The sequence below is a fragment of the Lithobates pipiens genome, unplaced genomic scaffold (assembly GCF_037356315.1).
Source record: "Lithobates pipiens isolate NorthernLeopardFrog02 unplaced genomic scaffold, aLitPip1_a1.2 Scaffold_8, whole genome shotgun sequence".
NCBI lineage: Eukaryota > Metazoa > Chordata > Amphibia > Anura > Ranidae > Lithobates > Lithobates pipiens.
This window is the reverse complement of record NW_027507903.1, coordinates 453,798,275-453,818,024: the sequence shown is the minus strand read 5'-3', so window position 1 is coordinate 453,818,024 and position 19,750 is coordinate 453,798,275. Positions and strand designations below refer to the sequence as shown.

General features: G+C 39.1%; 1 protein-coding gene across 4 annotated transcripts in view; it reads left to right on the top strand.

The window, feature by feature from the left end:
- EBF1 (EBF transcription factor 1) overlaps nucleotides 1–18,429 on the top strand; it is a 487,852-nt gene extending 469,423 nt beyond the window's left edge. For 2 of the 4 annotated variants that reach the window (XM_077468414.1, XM_077468415.1), the window contains exons 13-17: nucleotides 747–924; nucleotides 2,379–2,558; nucleotides 5,306–5,500; nucleotides 7,044–7,112; nucleotides 10,364–18,429. In XM_077468414.1, coding sequence (XP_077324540.1) covers nucleotides 747–924; nucleotides 2,379–2,558; nucleotides 5,306–5,500; nucleotides 7,044–7,111 — 621 coding nt within the window. In that variant the 3' untranslated portion in view covers nucleotide 7,112; nucleotides 10,364–18,429. The remainder of the gene's footprint in view (nucleotides 1–746; nucleotides 925–2,378; nucleotides 2,559–5,305; nucleotides 5,501–7,043; nucleotides 7,113–10,363) is intronic. The other 2 variants (XM_077468416.1, XM_077468417.1) reach the window with 1 other exon arrangement.
- Nucleotides 18,430–19,750: the final 1,321 nt, after the last annotated feature.

Here is a 19,750-nt window from a genome sequence, read left to right as displayed (position 1 = left end):
ATTCCATTAGCGCTTCACTTATTTTGTATATATTCACCTAGCAGCTTAGTATATCCACTATATTTTACATATAGTTTTTTTTTTTCCTTAGTTACATTTTTTCTAGTGCAGCGTTAGCCTTTGGGCTTCTTTTTTCACACAGGAACTGATGCAATTGGATTTATGATTTCTATAAAGTGTTGTGGAATATGTTGATGCCATGTAAACTACCGTAATGAAATAACTACTTGCATTTATCATCTTCCTTAAAGTATAAATGTAACTTTGGAATATAATTCAACATATGACTTCAGTGCTAGTTGATCTGTTATGTTTCATTACACTGTAGCAAAACATTATGTGTAATTTTTATCATAAAAATGGCAACAGAAAATGGATAAAAAAAAAATTAAATCACAGCAGACCCATTATTTGCCAAATTGAAAAAAAAATGTATACCGTATCTAATAAATAAAGAAAAGGAAAAGGCAAAATGCTACCCCCTTCCTTTAATGTATGATATATAATGGCAAAAGCTGTCAAAGTAAGCTGCATGTGACTCCAGAGGAATAAGCCGTGCATACTGGGAAAAGTGACTGGGGGAATTCTCAGAAATGTTATGAGCATTGCCTTTGTGTCCGTAAATGTAAAGCTTACCATCCTCTGTTTGGGAGCCACTAATGACCATCAGCTAACTGATTTACACTGGAACGGCTGCAGTGTGTTTTATTTGGATGTTTGATACTATGTGTGCCATATTTCAACAGGAAATTATATTGAAAAGGGCAGCTGACATTGCCGAAGCTCTTTACAGTGTTCCAAGGAACCACAGCCAACTTCCTGCCCTCGCCAACTCCTCTGTACACCCCAGCATGATGGGAGTCAACTCTTTTAGCGGGCAACTCGCTGTCAATGTTTCCGAGCCATCACAAGTCACCAATCAGGGTAAGAAAAAATGTCACAGCACTTCCTAATGTACAGTGCATGATAACTTATTTCCGATCTAAGATATATTGGTACATAAATACATTACTTCTCTTACATCATTAGGTTATTAGCATTTTGAATAGCATGTGACACAGGTCTGAACCAGGAAAAATAATACATTTATTAGATGACTTCAGTGTTTTTAGTGTGGAAAGTCAGAAATATGAAGGGGTTTCAGGCTGCATTTCAGTGACATAGCTAACTTGTGGAAAGAACAATCAATCAAGGGTGTCAATAAATGAGTTGTGTTTAATGATTTAAAGTGGCTCTTTCAGTAACTTCATTCATTCTTTGGAAAAGTTCCACCTATGTCCAATAAAATGCAGTCCTTGAGCTCCAGTCAAGTGTCTTTGCTTAGGCTGAGATTATGTCATCAGTCTGCTGCAGGTAAAAGAAGCAGTTCCTTAATTTCCTCTCTCCCAGGGATCAGACTGCAACAATGATCTATGTTAGGAATGTGAACGCAGCCAGGATCTGCTCAAGCATCAGGATTTCCATGATTGTGTCATCTATGGGGCAGCATCTAAGTAGTAGTAGATCCTGACCAGTGGCGGCCCATCCATTAGGGGTGCACAGGCGCCGCCCCCCCCATCCATGTGTCTGCCTCCCTAATCTACAAACAGGGTGCTGGACTATTGATTCCAATGGGGTGGGGGGTGGTTTTTATTTAAGCATGTGATTAGAACCAGAGGCTCTAATAGGCTTCAAAAAAGAGTGAGCTCGGGGCACAGAGCACTGCTCTCCGAGCCCACCCAGTTGTGTGACAATAGCCAATGAATATTCGCTATTATCACACTAATTCTCCTCCCGGCCAATCAAGAAGAGGGTCATGAGACCCGTTTCCCGATTGGCCAAAAGGAGAAGCCATCTTATTGGCCTATGAGGATGAGACCTATGGCCGAGGAGATGCATCCTGGGACACAGAGGAGATGCATCCCAGAACACAGAGAGACTGAGGGGGGAAGCCGCCGCCACTGCCTGTCAGCACAAGGTGAGTGAGCTGGCGACAGGGGATATGAGTTTGGTGAGGGCTGGAGTAATGGGTGGGGCTGGTGTCAGGTCCGTCTACTGCCTCCCCGCCCAATGGAGCACCAGCCGCCACTGATCCTGACTCTGGAGGATGCCTGAACAAAGATGGCTCTGTCCTACTGGATCAAAAGCAGGTGCAGATATTGTCAGCGAGAATTCTGTTTACTCTGTAAGAGGTAATACATAACTGGTACTGTTACACCTACACAATTAGCATGTATGCACTAATATGGAGAAATATACATATCTAATGCCATTGTCACTTTCAACACTTTTTTAAGATTGTGTCTTGTTTTATTTACACTGAAGTTTATTGTAAGTGTTCTAGAAAAAATGAAAACAGAATTATTGACCACCTCTGATTTCTTGGTGTCATTCCTTAGGCTTCACCCGTAACACAAGCAGCGTATCACCCCATAGCTACGCACCCAGCACCACACCCCAACAAACCAACTACAGCTCCGTCACAACCAGCATGAACGGCTACGGAAACACAGCAATGTCCAATCTCGCTGGATCGCCCAGCTTCCTCAATGGATCAGCTGCCAACTCACCTTATGCCAGTAAGTGTTTGTTTCATTGAGAGTGTGCAGAGATGTAAAGGGCTCAGTCACACCAGTACATATAAAGATTCACATATGTTCTTTGGGTTTTCTTTGTTTTCATGTTAAAGACCTTTAATGTATTTTAGATGCAATCAGATAGATTGCAATAAATAAATTACAGCACTCGCAAAAATTGAATCAAATAACCATCAAAAATCTTATCACAATTGTGTTGATGTGTAATCCAAAATTGTACTAGTGTTCCAAAGAACTTCAAACACTGTAAAAATTACAAAAACACAATCCTTAAAACAGTGTAAAATTGATAAATGAACAAAAATTATAATATTAAATTATATTGCAATAACGTCCCAATATAAGTGCTCCAATCCATCGAAAAGTACAAAGTGCTTCAAACTTCCACTCTGTAATGTGACACACTCCCCTTCAGTGTACCCACCAGATAAAATGGACCTCTAGCTTTTCAGTCTAACGGTCAAGTATGCTGAAAATCTGGCTGGGGATAATGATTTGAACAGGTCCACAAGAGATCTCTCCCGGCGTGATTAAAGTTGAGATATTTACCAGGGAAAAAGGAAAGGGAATTAATAGTGAAGTGAATACGCATGCGCCATAGACAGCGGCGTGCAGGCGCACTGAGCGCGCCGCTGTCAATGGCGATATGCCGTGAGTGGCGGCTCCCGTGTGCAGGCACGGAAGTGACGTCATCACAGCTTCGCCGAATGACAGCAGCGGAGCAGCGAGACCCACCGAGAAGATGGATGCTCCTGACTATAGGGGACAGCGGTGACTTCGCTGGCTCCTGTGTCAGGTAAGTGACACATAATGGGCTACTATGCAATGCATAGTAGTCCATTATGCTTTACCTTTGCAGGGAATCAAAGAGGAAGTAAACTCATCGGGGTTTACTTCCTCTTTAAGGACTTAACTGGTTTTAAGGATACAAAAATAGCTTTACATGTATTTCCAAGTGCTCTTGACCCATTTATTCAAATTTGCTATGCAAATCTCAAGTTCAGGAAGGATAACTGGCCTGCCTCTTCCCATGTCCCGCACCTCACTATTGGTCAGTGAAGCCACATATCACGTTAAAGGAGCAACAGCTAGTTGACTTTGACGGGTGGCCCAGTTATATTTTTAAAGTCAGGGTTTATTTAAAAGAGTGTTTTGGGATTACAGAGGTCCCAGGGTGAGTTTGCAGGTAACTAAAGGTGTCTGCCTTTCTTTTTTGATGCCAGGTTTGGTTGACACAATTGAAATGTTACTTTGACGTGATTTACAGTGTGATTATGTGGCACGACTTCGATGCAACTTGCCAGGTCACATTGTTCATTGCACCAAAGTAGTACAGGAACCTTTTCCAAAATCTCACCACTCTGAGTTGCTTTGATTAAAATGGATACCATTAAAAACAATAAGATTTCCCTTTCTGTGCGACTCAAGTTGCATCAGAATTCGCACTAGAGTGAACCAGGCCTAAGTATACAGATGTATTTCTGTGTACTTCAGTGTGATTGTAACATTGTAGCTTTCATTTGGACAATTACAGGCTCAGTCCAAAAATTTTAAAGTGGAAGTCCAGTAAAATACTATCTAAGCCTAAATCTGCTCCCACCCCCATTCTAAGCCTTTTTTTAACTACCCTGTAAAGGAAAAATGTCTGCGGGCATTCAGATCATATGATAAGCTCCTAGCACTGGCTTCAGTGTGTAGAGGAGAGACAGCCACCAATGGGTGCCCCATAGTAAGTCTACGGATGTTGTCACCAAATAGGCATTGCAGCAGGTGTTGGTGATCTCTCCTCTTCACTGAAGATGGTCGCTGGGAGATCATGCGACTGGACAGAATAGTAAGTATTGACATCTTTCCTTTACAGGTTAGTTAGTATAGGGTTTAGCATGGGGGTAGGAGCAGGTTTAAGCTTAGATAGTATTTTACTGCACTTCTACTTTCATTTGAATACTCCCACCCACCACCACCACTGTGACAGATTTTTGCATGGAAATAGTTTACAATACATTTTAACTCTCTCCGTGAAAATCCTGCTGCTTGTTTCATACTCCTGTGCTTTGTGCTGGCAGAGTAACAGCCATACCCCTCAGCCCAAGTGCCGATCATTCATTTCAATGGGCAAGGGAATTTTGGGAGTGTTACTTATAGCGCTCCCAAACCGCTCCAAGGATGCTGCTTGCAGGACATTTTCTAATGTCGTGCAAGCGCACTGCCTGAGTGTGAAAGTACTCATTTCAATGAATGGGAGGCAGGTTTCAGCTGCTTTTCGGAGGCTATTTCTAGTGCTAAAATGCATGAAAACTGCCTCAGTGTGAAAGGGGTCTTAAGCACATACTCCATGGGTGCTCAACCTGTGGCCCTCCAGCTGTTGTGGAACTACGAGTCCCATGAGGCATTGCAAGCAGCTGAGAGTTACAAGCATGACTCCCAAAGGCAGAGGCATGATGGGATTTGTAGTTCTGCAACAGCTGGAGGGCCACAGGTTGAGCACCCATGACATACTCTATGTTAGTAAATGTTCTGATAATTAATAAATATACTAATAGTTTATGATCCATAGTGTTTTCTTTGTAGTACACACTGCTTTATTAAAAAATATTTGTTTAGTAGTTATAATTTTTGCTATATATACCACATCTGTAACAAGCTATGTTATAGTATTTTGTGTCGCACAATGGATCTGATATGATTCAGATTCTGTATACTGACACCTCATATCATTTGTCTTGTAGTTGTTCCATCCAGTCCCACAATGGCCTCATCCACCAGCCTCCAGTCCAACTGTAGCAGTTCCTCTGGAATCTTCTCCTTCTCTCCAGCCAATATGGTGTCAGCTGTCAAACAAAAGAGTGCTTTTGCCCCTGTAGTCCGACCTCAGGCCTCACCACCTCCCACCTGCACCAGTTCCAATGGAACCAGCCTACAAGGTGAGAGGAAACCCCTTCCTAGAAACACGTATTCCCCACAGAGAAAAGCCACCCGTTATATGCTACTTTACATGCTGAATCTGTCCCAGTCAGCCATTTTGTGGCTTGAATCAGAGAGACAGACACCTGCAGAGATTATTAAGCAATTTTGTGAAACTATTTAGTCAGCCAGACAGCTGCATGCATAATGGAACCAGCTTGTTTTTGACAGGAATTCACTGAAACAGAATGGAGTCAGCCATTCTGGGTCTGTATCAGTGTATTCTTCCTAAGAACTGCAGTTATGACCACCAATCAGATTAAAACTTTCAGGGCAACTCTGGTGCTGATTGGTGACTCAGGCTTGGTTTACACCAGTGTGAATTGGATGTAGATTTTCCCCCCATCCGATTTGCATGCCAGGTGATTGTGACTTGCTCTCTATGGAGCCGGTTCACACATCTCCAGAGCGGCTCCCGTGCGAATTGCACAGGAGTCCTGTGTGTCTTCTGGTCTGTTTCAGGTCTGAAGTTATCCAAAAATTTGGGCTGAAATTGGACCTGAAACGGTGAATGGAGACTCACCGGACTCCCAGCTGTGAGCCGCTCAGTTCCTCAGTGTGAACTCAGGCTTAAGAGAAGTTAACAGTTCTTTGAAAGGCACACTTAATACAAAAAAGCACTTAAAGTGTTATTAAACCCTCAGTGTTTTTTTTTCCTTCCCATACATTTAAACAAAAAATTCAACATTGCCAAGTAAACTGTTAAAATTCCTACCCCAGCACTTGCAGTTTCAATGCTTTTGACTCCTGCTCTCTCACCATTGCTTCCCTGAACTTCCAATCTTCACAGGAAAGAGTTAACAGTAGACAGTGCAGTCTGGAGTCAGACTATTAGCTTGGAGAAGAGAGCAGGGGAGTGCCTTGCCATCTGAAGCTAGGAGGCTGTGTTTTCCCATTGATGTACACATTGTAGGGAGACACAACTCTAGTGCCTAGATGCAAGGATGGCTCCATAGATGCTGCAAGAGAAAGAAAAGATAAAGAGGCTGCATACTTAGCAAGTGATTAAATCAGCTGCTGAAGTACTTGAAAACTGAGGGTTTAATATCACTTTAAAGCTAATAATGCAGTCTGTGTTTTAAATGGTATATAATGATATTATGTAATATCTCATAATTCAGTATTGATCTAACATGTTGTATGAACAACTGTTCAGTCTGCAAAATCAAAATAGCTTTATGCCCCCAAAATTACAGTTGTTTCAGAAATGTTCCTGATGTGTTTTTTGGATACTATAGAAGAAGAGAAGAGTAATCATTGTTGATTCATGTTTTACCATGCTATGCCAATTACTAACACAAAGATAGCACAAAATGGCTTCTGTGATGTCACACTTTACCTAGCTCTGTCATTAATATCAGTCATAGGACTAAGTCAACAAATCAGAAATGCAGTTTTTACACCTAATTTCCCCAAACCTTTACATAGAGCATAAGCCCTTATGATAGGGGTCACCAGTATGTTCCCTGGTAACTAATTTGCCCTTTTGTCTTCCCTCATCAGACCAGTCTTTTGTGGACACTGGCAAGTTCCTCAGTACAGGCTCTCTGCAGGGCTTGGCCTTCTCCTGAAGTATGTGATAAATTCTTCCCATTTTCTGCTCCTGTCGTGTTTCTGTGTTCTGTCCGTGTCTATTGCTCAGAGATGACATATCACACATATATCTCCACCAGGTCCTGACATATCAGCTGTGGCCTTCTTGAGCAAAGAAAACTTTGTGGTGTCCCTTTTTGCATAAGAAATGGGAAATTCCACTTATTTAACCTACCTTGATTGGTTCTAATGATTCTGTTTTTTTAAAAAATAGCCACAAGAGCCAACAGCTATAGAGAAAATGAAGGATAGTTAATACATGAAGGATACATGAAGGATAGTTAAAAGGTCCAGGTTCATACTATCATTTTGTTTATAAAGGTTGCCTTACTTTTTAATATATTTATAAATGATATAGTGTCTGGGATTAAAAGTAGTATTTCAGTCTTCACAGATGACACCAAGCTATGCAGTAGAATAAGATCCTTACAGGATGTCTCCAACTTTAAAGCTGACCTCAGTGCACTGTTACATTGGGTAACTGTGTTGCAAATGAGGTTTAATGTTGGAGACTAACAAAATGCACTCATCATACATAATAGGGGGAGTACAACTGGGGGAGCCAGTGGTGTAAAAAGGATTGGGTGTTCTGGTAAATCATAAGCTTAATAATAGCATGCAATGCCAAGCTGTAGTTTTCAAAGCAAGCAAAATACTTTCTGTTATTAAGAGAGATATAGACTCCAGAGAGAGAGATATAATTTTACCCCTGTAAAAATCATTAGTAAGACCTCATCTGGAATATGCAGTTCAGTTTTGGGCACCAGCTCACAAAAAGGATATCGGGGAACTGGAGAAAGTGCAGAGAAGGGCAACCAAACTGATAAGAGGCATGGAGGAGCTCAGATTAGAGAAACTAAATGTATTCTCTCTTGAGAAGAGGAAATTAAGGGGGATAGGATTAACATGTATAATAACATAAATGGCCCATATAGTGAACTTGGTGTAGAGCTATTCACTCTGAGGTCATTACATAAGTAATGGGGGCACTCTTTACATCTGGAGGAAAAGTGATTTAATCTCCAAATATAGAAAGGCTTCTTCACAGTAAGAGCTGTGGAAATGTGGAATATAGTCCCTTAATGTGACTTAAGAGGTGGTTCTGGCCAGCTCAGTAGATTGTTTTAAGAAAGGCCTGGATTCTTTCTTAAATGCACTTAATATACCTGGATACTAATATTTATAAGAAATGTTCATCCAGAGAATATCTAATTGCCTCTTGGGAGATCAGGAGGAATTTTTTGCCCCGCTGGAGCAAATTGGATCATGCATTATTGGGGGAGTTGCCTGCGGGGGTTTTCTATTTGTGTGTGTTTTGTTTGTTTTTTCTCTGTTAGTTGAATTGGATGGACTTGTGTGTTTTTTCAACCAGATTAACTAAATAACTCTGTTGTCAAAGTTAATAAGCTCTGGACCAAGTCATAGAGACATATTTCCATCTCACATTTTCACATTGAAAGTCTGTATCAAAAATGATCAGCACACACCTAAAACCTGCTTGACTTAGTTACCCATCTCACAAAGCACAGCAATTTTCAGTAAATTGGGAAGTTTTTAATAAATATGAAACTAATGTGAACATTGGTTGTTTTCAGTCAAGTTTTTTTTTTCACATTTACACATTTTTAAATGGGTGTGATATATTTTTAACAATTTTTTAAAATCTTTAAATTAAATTTTTATGTTTCATAAATATTCTAGGGATAACTTCAATTCTAGCAGCTGTATCCGTTAGGTATCCCTCCTCCTAACAATATCCCTACAAAGTCCTAAACTTACCTGCCCCTACTGCTCTTAGATCTTTACCATGCAGTCCACTGGGAGCCACAGAGCCTACTAATGAAAAGTCTACTGACAGAGCTAGAGTTATTACAGCATGTGGACTAAACATTATCATTAACATCCATATCATCTTGCCCATGCAAGGTTAAGTAACAATGTTTCTTCAAAGCACCCTCTTATACTTACCTCTTCTTCCTCCTCTGTAACTGGCTACCATATTATACTATAACTTCAAGGTATGGTGGAGCATGTGGCCTGCTCTTGTCCTCCTCTGTTGCAATGCTCAGGCATAGCAGCCAGTTACTAGGCTCAAGCTAGTCACATGACTGGGGGAGAGTGACATCACCACTCTCCTGGTTTGCTGATATCAATTAGCTACAGTGGAGGAAGAAGTGGCCAGGAAACACTTGAAAGGTAGGTATAAGGGACTGTGAAGGGGAGCTTTACATGGGCATGAGCAAAGTGTTTCTTTAAGCAGCTACACAAATATATCTGTGTTTTGTTAAAATAAAACGTAAAAAATATTGGCCAAAATTTTTTTTCTCCATATATCGAGAGGTTACTACACTGTAACACCAAACATATTCCTATCATATGATAAACCCTACTTTTTGCATCCCCCTGTTAGTACACAATACTCAATAGCACAGCAGGGGAGATCACTGTACTAACATTGGATTGTTAGTAAAGCTGCCCTGACCTGAGCTGTCAGTAAATAGTAGTGTACTCGTAGTGTGTACGAGGCTTAAGAGTACATTACCTCATATCCCAAACCTAGTCATACACATGTTGTAGATCCTGCTAGTGTTTTTGGATTGCTTGAAGAAAAACCCAGATTTCTAGCATTGCAAAGCTAGGGTGATCTCCACATAGCTACAATGCTCTCCCATTAAGCTACAACGCTATAAGTTCTCATCATTTATTTGCATGATAATAACAATACACTACAAGTCATTTTTTATGCAGGCTGAAGGATTTATTATGAATATTGTGACCCTATATTAAAGGTCCTTCAAAAGATAACAGCTTCTTAGTAGCAGCATTACAAAACTTGCCCACCCAAGTGTTAGGCTACACTCATTAACACCAAACTTTGCTAACCACAAACAAAGTCTGAGCCTTCTGCTGCATGCACAGGAAAATAAAACAAGATGACAGATTTTCCATCCTTTTATCGCTTCCCCAAAGTTCTTAGGAGAGGAAGTCTGTTAAGTTTCAGAAAGCCACGTAGGAATATGATATCCTGCCTTCCTTACAGGCAAGCGGGAATATCACCTTGCCTCATAGAAGAAATGTCTCTGAGGTCTTCTTTGGATAGAGTAGATAAATGTTGGGATTTTAAGACTAGGTTGTACCACTTCAACGTAATGTGTGTTAGTCTTTTTATTGTTCTGTGTTGGTTTTGTTGAGTTTTGTTTGTACTTATACTTTGTTATGTTTCACTGCAGCTATCTCTGGGATGATTGCACCTCCCATGTGAAACAAATCACAGAGGAACTCATCTGGGGTTTACTGTTAGAGAAATTCAACTCTCAAGTTTGGGAAGAACTCCTTTCTCTTGCTCTGACCAAGAGCACCTTTTAACTCAGGCCTCTGTATAGAGGAACCATAGAACTGCGGATTTAGACAATGGCAAACACACAAAGAAAGACTTTACGATCACAAAAATTGTTTGTCAATCAGATCATTGTCTTGGATCCCTGGACTGCCTAAATGTGTCACAGGACAAGATCTTCGAAGAACCTCGGGCACCAACATTACCATTACCATGTGCTTGACACAATGTCCTTGGCTAGATATGCACCAAGAGCTTTTAGATATCTAATCTTCTAAAATGATACTTCACCAACTATCTTAATGAAACGCAGAAGATCATTTTATAATCATGAAGAGATGTCCACTTTTTTGCTATGTGTTTTGTAATTATTTTGAAATGCCATAAGAGAATGATGATTGACAGAGTGTTTTTGTTGCTTTAAGTCTGGTTGTCCTGAGCCTGAAATGATTTTAGGCTGTTAAAATGGAAAAGGTCAAGAGCAAAGAGTGGTTACTAAGACCTGGTCTTTAATTTGACTGTCTCGTCATAGCATGAATCATTTTAATTTTGGTTTTGAAACTCTATATAAGTCCATTAGCACCCCTTTCCTTTATCACTATTTACCTTACTCCTAAAGTTGTCTCTTGGAGTTGGGTGATAGGCGATATTGAAGAAGCTGTGACTGGGTCTGTTGATGCCCAAGCTAAATGGTAGTCTTTTAAAACTGTGTGCCCTTGGATTTAGCCCAATAACCTTATTTTTGGCTATCAGAATCAGGCATCTGTTTAGGGCTTTTATAGATGAAAAATATTTCCATTAACCAATCTAGCCAGGTGCAAAGCTAGCCTTCAGCCAAATCATGGTCCTTCAGCATCTACATATTCCATATTTAAGTCAAGTGCAATTCACTAAAGAACATTAGCTGTTTTTTGTTTTGTTTTGTTTTTTGGCAAACACGTTTACAGCTACTGAGCTTTGGTAAATAAAGCACAAATTGCTGAATCTAAGAGTTGCGTGGGCCAGGAATAAGCATTTTAATCCCCTCTCTGTTGAATGACCCAAACTGCATCACAGATAGGAGAGCAAAGTGATATTTAATTTTCCATATCCTTTTTTATTCGGTGTTGTGGTCTGTATCTAGTTATAAATAATGTAGAATATTTTATGAATTTGTAATTTTGCATTTTTTTTATTTTGTTTTATTTTTGTCTTATTTAGTTGACATATATATATATATATATATATATATATATATATATATATATATATATATATATATAATTTTTGCCAAAGTCCTATTTATATGGGAAAATCTTCTTTCTAAGTGTTGTGTCTGCCAACAGTAAAGAGAAAAACAAAGCCGCACTTCACACAACAGAAAGGGATGCTTTTGTTTTTAAAGATGAGCAAGCCTTTTTTGTTTTTAGTTTATTATTTGTAAGGGGAATTTGTAAAATATCCATATAAATAATGTATTTATCTCTGAAATTTGTACAGCCCTCAACCCATTTTATTTTATTGTGTATGTTACAATGTGAAATGTGCAGACTTTTTTTTCTATTGTTTATTATGCTTGATGAACACATTTTTTTTTCTTTTGCTTTTTATTAATGTAATTTTTTTTCACTTTATGTTGAAACAAATTTTAAGTTCTTTAACGACACCTGAATTGTTTTTTTTTATTGTTGATATTTTTATACAATCGAACTTCCTTTGCTCTATTAAGTCTTTATGCTGATGAAAGAATGTATTGTCTGAATGGATCTACCTGTAACTTTGGAGCTGTGGCTTTGAAGGTGCATTCAGGTTTACATAAAGGAAATGATTACATTTTAAAGAAAAGGTAATGGTACTAAAATCTAAGATCTCACATGATTCGTTCATCTGCTAAAACATAACTAAAATTGCAGTTTACAAAGTATACATAGCATGCAAAATTACTTTAACCTATATAGAAATTAAAGTAGTACTAAACCCTCCTATCCTGCTATTCGCCAAGGATCTTAGCCTCTATATAGATCTGCAGTTGTTGTGGTGCTGCACAGTTGACCAGCTATAATGCCAACCATTTGAATGCTAGAAAATTTGGCTTGAGAGGTGACATTAGCCGACTGGCAACTCTGACAAGTATTATGAGAAGCATGTCTTGAATGTAGCATACACTGCGCGTGCACTAGTAGGCAGAATGTAAGTGAAACTACTGCAGAAAATATAATTGGCATGTTTGATTAAAGGTTTAATGAAATTTATTGAATATTTCTAACTTGAGAACTCTTTTACAATAGCTACATTGGCGGGTTTAGTTCTGCTTTAGAATATCTTAATACAATATTCACTATTCTTTGTCATCACTTATTTTAGGCCAGATGAGGCTCACCAGTTGAAATTTATAGCAGCCTTCCTTGGTATTACTTAACAGGCAGTCTATTATGTGTAATAAATGACCTACAATACAATACCATATTTACTTCAATTTAAGACAAACTTCTTTTACATACAAGTCCCCAAATGTTATTAAAGCTCCACTATATAGGAATACTGATTCTTTAATGTTCTCAACCTTCATAAGCATTACTCTCCTCCACATATACAGTCATCTGCAGGTTCTTCAAAGAAATTGCAGTCACTGGCTTAAGTCGGTGTCATTATACCTGATGCTAGTGCACTGGAAGTCCTTGGACATCATTGGGCTGCAGCTGTAAGCTTCTGGAAGCTCCTGTGCTGTACAGGAAGACCATTAGCTTTGGTGCATGACGTAACTGCCCTGGAAGCTTCTGTTTTGATGATCAAGGATTTATCCCCTTCATTTGTTCCATCACTGATTAATCATATAAAAATATATATATATATATCTAGCATAGGCATATAAATGAACACATTACAATTAGCACAATAGATAGCCACAGATCATACTGCACATACTGTATATACAATACTAGAATGATTATCGTTTTGCAGTGGTCATAAAGCAGAAAGGGTCCTGAGAATGTGCATTGGCTGTAATAACAAAGGTGGCAGCACAGGTTCACCTGGACAGCAAAAAGGTACACCAACATGCTTCTGTGTCTGGTCCAAGGAGAACAAAAGTATATTTCTGGCATCATGATGTATTGGTAGGCTAGTATTCATGAACACGCAGTTTCTCTGCAACTAACTAGTCTGGGAACTAATGACTTTTAATTGAGCTAAAGCAAACCTTTCAAGAAACATAAATTACTTTCTAAAAAAACTATATACATTGCTCTGCAATGAGGAGTCTGTTGCCTGAGTTCTATGCTACTCATTGGACTTCTGCAAAACTCTATGCCAATCTGGTAAAACATCCAAGAGTTCTTAGTCAACTGGTCGTGGATTGTTTTATGTCAACAATGACTGATCTATATGCCTCCAAAGCCTTATGAGACTTCAGAGACTGTGAGGGAACTACATTTGACACACAGCTCTTTGACTACCGGTCTATAAATTATGCCTGTTGGTGTTGAATTTGGCCTTTATAAGTTGTTAGGCATAATTAGCTAAGTGCTGATTTGTGTAAAGACTGAATGCACCTAATTGAGTTACAGTGAATTGATGAATTAGTGACACTGATGGGCTGAATGTTTTCTTTCTTTTCTTCTGTCATATGCATGTCCATAGAATGTGGGAAGGGGGATTTTATACAAAGGGTGAACATACTTTCGTTTTGAAGTCCTCTTGAACATTTTACTTGCGTTCTTCACATGAATATAAACCAGCAGTTTGAATGCCTTAATGCCTGTCATAACCATTCAACTTGTATCCTACCCACTGCCCATCCACCACCATCAGAGAAAACAAAAACTTATGGAGAAGCACAAGACAAACTTGTTTTCATACTCTGAAATAATTATATTTTTTTTAGATATTGAATATGTGGGGTGGGAGCTAAGGCCTCAGATTTTTGTTTTTATTTTTCTTCTAAATGAAGAATACAGGCAGATAAGGATCCATTTCACTGGTAGAAAAAGAAAACTAGAATGATATGTCATTTATATGCCTGAAATTCAAAGCCTCTTCTAAATCAAAAAGGCTATAATAGAAGCCATCATTTTCTTCTAGGCCAGATTGTAGCGTGAACGTTTTTTTGCAAACTGCTATTATGGAAATAATTAAAAACAAGTAAAAAGTCCAACACTTTAACAGTTAACCATTATCTTTTTTTTTATTTCCCTCTCCCATTGTCTGCATGCTGAAACAACATTGAGGTTTCTCAGAAATGTAGGCCTTAATTATCATTGAGCAGTGTCCCAAGAAGAACTGTCACAAATGCCCTTAGCAATCACACCTTACTACCATTTTAAAGTGGACCTGGAAAGTTAGGATGGTACTATCTTATAGGGATTATCTACAGCTGGTAAATATGCCTAAGCATTACCCTGAAAGATTTACCTTTTGTCTTCTTCTTGTAAAAATAGCAGGTCACTTCCTATGCCTTGAGCTTAATACTTGTATATCTTCAGTGTGGGATAATCCAAGGCACTGCTGTCTGTGACTGCTAGTTACAGGAGATCTGGAGTGGGATTTTCTGATGTCATCAACGTGTCGCTCACTGTTCTGCTTGCTGGATAGTTGGATGTACCTGACTACCTACAGTACAAGGATCTCTCTGCTTTTGCCTCCTTCAATTCTATGGATATATGCTTTCTGCACCTTTCCTGCTGCTTGTTAAATATTCCCCTACTAGTCATCAGAATAACAGTCATGCAGGAGCTTGCTCTGACATGAGGAAACAAAGCCATGCTCCTTAACCAAGATGGCCACCTTCACATAGAGGCACAGAACAGAACAAGGCATGGCTAGTCAGTAATGGAGAAAAAATCAGCAGTAGGCAATACTAGTGACTAGACCTTTGCCCCTTTCTTGCTTTTTTTGGACAGAACATCCACAGTACAGGTTCTTTTTAAACCTGATCTAAAATCACAGTTGTAATTTGATTGTTTGCTAAGGGTAGCACGGTCAGTTCTTCTTTCACACATTCTATTCAATGAAGATCAAGCTTGTCATAGATGAGTTCCAGCATGCCGGTGCTTGAGATTAACATTCACAAAAAAGCTTTATTTGCAGTTTTAGCCACTTGCCGACCAGCGCACCCAGATGTACATTGGCAGAATGGCACTGGTAGACAAAAGGGCGTACAGGTATGTCACCTTTAGGAAGCGGTGTTGCAGGCACTTGCTCGATGTCCGCAGGGTGCCCATGATCCTGTCACGGTGAGGAAGAATGGGGAAATGCTTTTGTAAACAAAGCATTTTCCCATTCTGCCTAGTGACAGGACAGTGATCACAGCTCTCCGTCATCGAGAACAGTGATCACTATCCTGTGTATTGTAGCCCAGTCCCCTAACAGTTAGAATCAATCCCTAAGACACACTTAACTCCTTCACTGTGCCCTAGTGGTTAACCCTTTCACTGTCAGTGTCATTTAAACAGTAATCAATGCATTTTTTATAGCATCAATCGCTGTATAAATAACAATGGTCCCAAAATAGTGTCAAAAATGTCCGATGTGTCTGCCATAATGTCGCAGTCCCAATAAAAATCGCAGATTGCCGCCATTACTAATAAAAAAAATCAAAAATCAAAATGCCATAAAACTATCCCCTATTTTCTAGACGCTATAAATTTTGCGCAAACCAATCAATATACTTTTATTGCAATTTTTTTTACCAAAACTATGTAGAAGAATATACATCGGCCTAAACTGAGGAAAAAAAAATATTTTTTATATATTTTTGGGGGATACTTATTATAGCAAAATGTAAAAAATATTGGGTTTTTTCAAAATTGTCGCTCTTTTTTTGTTTATAGCGCAAAAAATAAAGACTGTAGAGGCAATCAAATACCACCAAAAGAAAGCTCTATTTGTGGGGGAAAAAAAGACGTCAATTTTGGGTACAACAATGCACGACCGTGCAATTGTTAGTTAAAGCAAAGCAGTGCTGAATCGCAAAAAGTGCTCTGGTCAAGAAGGGGGTAAAATCCTCCGGGGCTGAAGTGGTTAAATAATACTAGTAAACCTGTCTATTAAAGCATGCAGTCTAGATTTAAACCTGTAATATGTTTTGGACAGATTCTGTTAAATATCTGTAAAGATTTAGATTTTGTCAAAACATAAATCAGTGTTTCTGATCTCCAAGTCTGTAGGAGTATAAAAGTGCTCCAAGATAGGACATCTTTTTCAAGGTGCTTGCCCCATATAATTTATTGGTAAAACAAGGTGTGACAAGGAGACCAAGGAACGGCATTGAATTGCATCTTTATACAGCATATCTTTCACATTAGTGAACCATAAATACTTCATGGACTTGGTCGTTAAAACAAGTAGATATAGGTGAATCCAATCTTTCAATACAGAAATAACTCGCAACGAGGACAATTTTGCAGAATGGTTGTTCCACCCAAGTTTGACTTTTGATATGATGATTTTGGTTGGCTGTATCACCCTCTGCCAAAATCTCCACCCACTATACAAAGTGCAGCTACAATGATCAAGCCCTATTACAGAACAGAAAGATTCTGCAGGGGCTTGTCTTTACCACTTAGATAAGTAAAGTTATTTGAAAAACTGGGCTCACGGAGTGTGGCCTTGTACTTTGGACTGTGACAAGAATGCAATAGGGGAGACTAGAGCAACCCTTCAGTTTGGCCAGCACCTGATGTCAGGAAAGTTAGCCAAAAAGGGTTGTAAAATGTTTAATTAGAATATAGACAAAATCTCATTGCGAAAGATTTAAGGATTCTGTTGATGAGCTTTTGTTTGCTTCAGCAGGGTTTTGCAATCCCATACAAGTCTACGGGAAAGTAAAACTCACTTGAAGCCGGTCATAAGTTGGTAAACTGCAGGTCAAATAATTTTTTCTCTCAGGAGCATCTCAAACTGATGTCAAGCTGATGCCATCAACACAAGTCCAACGCCTGTCGGCAAAAGAATCAAAAGTATTCAAAGCTGTAAATTTGAGATCTTGGACACAGACTGTCTGCATCTAAGGCCAATCATTTGCAGGCAATTGCTCCATGAGTGATAATATGCGAGTAGCCGCGATTAGCTGTGGGAGCTGTCAGTTTCCCATTGCTTTCAATGGGGCTTCCTCTCGAAACTAATCAATAGGAACCCCAAGCTTATCAGATTCAAAGAGAAATAGAAACTCAGAGGGTGGTTCAACTTTCCCAAAACAGTTCGGGGTCAACAGACCATTGCAAGTTTTTGGGTTCTAAAATGAGAAGGAACTTTTTGCATAAAATGGCATACTGAAGGGGAAATATAGGACATGCTAAGGAACGATTCCCATTGGGAAACCTGAGAGTCTTCAGACACTTACCAAGGCTGCTCTTGTGCTGTTTTTAAAATACATCTACAACGAATGTAAATAAACTCAGGATTATTTATTTTTACTTTTATTGCACATGGCTGTTAGCATAGAAGCTTAACACATTTTTCAATCAGTGTGTTGCAAACTGTAATCTACATCATTGAATTTTTTCTTTTGATTGGGCCTAGCTCTCACAAAGTAGCATTTTGAGTTTGAGATCATCCTCCATCGCATCAAAAACAGAACAGAAAGTGAACAGAGATGGTTGCGTTTTATCCTTCATATGGATCTCACCTTTTAAATAAGAGCACTGTACAGTTCTGATGAAACAATAAAAAAACTTCAAATTTTTTGGCTATAAAATTTCAAGCTGTAAAAAAATTTTTTTGACTTTCACAGTAATTCATTAAAGTTACTTCCTGTCTGTGTAGTCCACCTTTCACTCTTTTCGTTAATAAAGCTTTCGTACTCAAGCTATGTCTACCAGCCATGTGGAAACCTGTGCTGGTCATTGCGAGGAGGTTTCTAGTAAGAAGAAAGTCCTTCTGTCAGGCATGTTTCTGATAAACGTTCAACTCTTGAAAATAAAAATTTCGATGAACCTGTAATTTAATATACTTTTTTCTTTTCAATAAACTGATTTGTCTAAATGCTTGTGTTATCCTCGGCCATGTGAATATTCTGCCACAAGTAGAGGTGGACATACTGTACTACCTGTGCTTCTAAAAGAGAGGTCAATACTTCACATCTAGGAGGTAGAGTGAGATCAACATGTCAAACTATCAAATGAAACAGCAGGTAGTAAAGGCCAGGAAAAACTGTATGGAAACAAAATCTTGATGTCTAAATGGTTAAGGGCAGAGGTTCAACGACATTATGGTTGGGATGGAAACCTATCCATTGTGTGCAGTGGAAAGAAAATGCACCCAGGCATAGAGGAATGATGAGGTTCTTCCACACAGGGAATCCAGTGGTATATGACCTTACCTGACCAAAAGATCAAATGAATCACACTGACCAGAGAATGTACCAGCTTTTCATTCTTTCACTGGGGTAGATGTATTTAGAGGTTGAGTCTTATGAGTTGTACTTTCACTACAGATTGCCCACTCCAACACGCAGACACACATATCAGTTGTATTACCCTTCTAGAGCAGCGACTTAAGATTGAACTACCACTGTGAATGTACTCGAAATGCCAGAGCAATAATATGTGTGCCCGTGAGCTCCTTCCTATGAAGCTTTCCTTAGCCTAGATATCACTGTGTGTGTGAAAATGGAAAATTCTCATTCATCCATAAGGTCCCATTTACACTTGAGAATGGGGTCTTGTGTAATTACATGAGGAAACCCCGACGGGTGTTTCCAGCAAATAATAATAATAGTACATTTTATTTATAGGTGCCTTTTAGTACACTCAAGGTCACCTTACAAAGATAGCAACAGAGCAACAAAAAACAAAATAAATCAAATAAATGTACATTACATAACAATGAATTACAAAAAACAATTCAATGAAGGTCAGAGTACACTTTAAAAAGATGTGTTTTAAGACGTGATTTGAAGATGGGTAGAAAATCAATGTTGCGGATCTTAGGCGACAGGGAGTTCTAAAGTCGAGGGACAGAGCAGCAAAAGGCTCTAAGTCCCATAGTGGTCAGGTGGGCGGATGGAACATTGAGATGAATGGAAGAAGAAGACCTGAGATTGTGAGAGGGTCTGTTGAATTAGTTGTGTGAGGAAGCCTATTGATCGCTTAAGTAGCAATCACCTATGCATGATTGAGCCTGGACACAGACTATCTGCATCTAAGGCCAATCATTTGCAGGCAATTGCTCCATCAGTGATAATATGCGAGTAGCCACGATTAGCTGTGGGAGCTGTCAGTTTCCCATTGCTTTCAATGGGGCTTCCTCTCGAAACTAATCAATAGGAACCCCAAGCTTATAATCACACACGGATTTGTTTGCA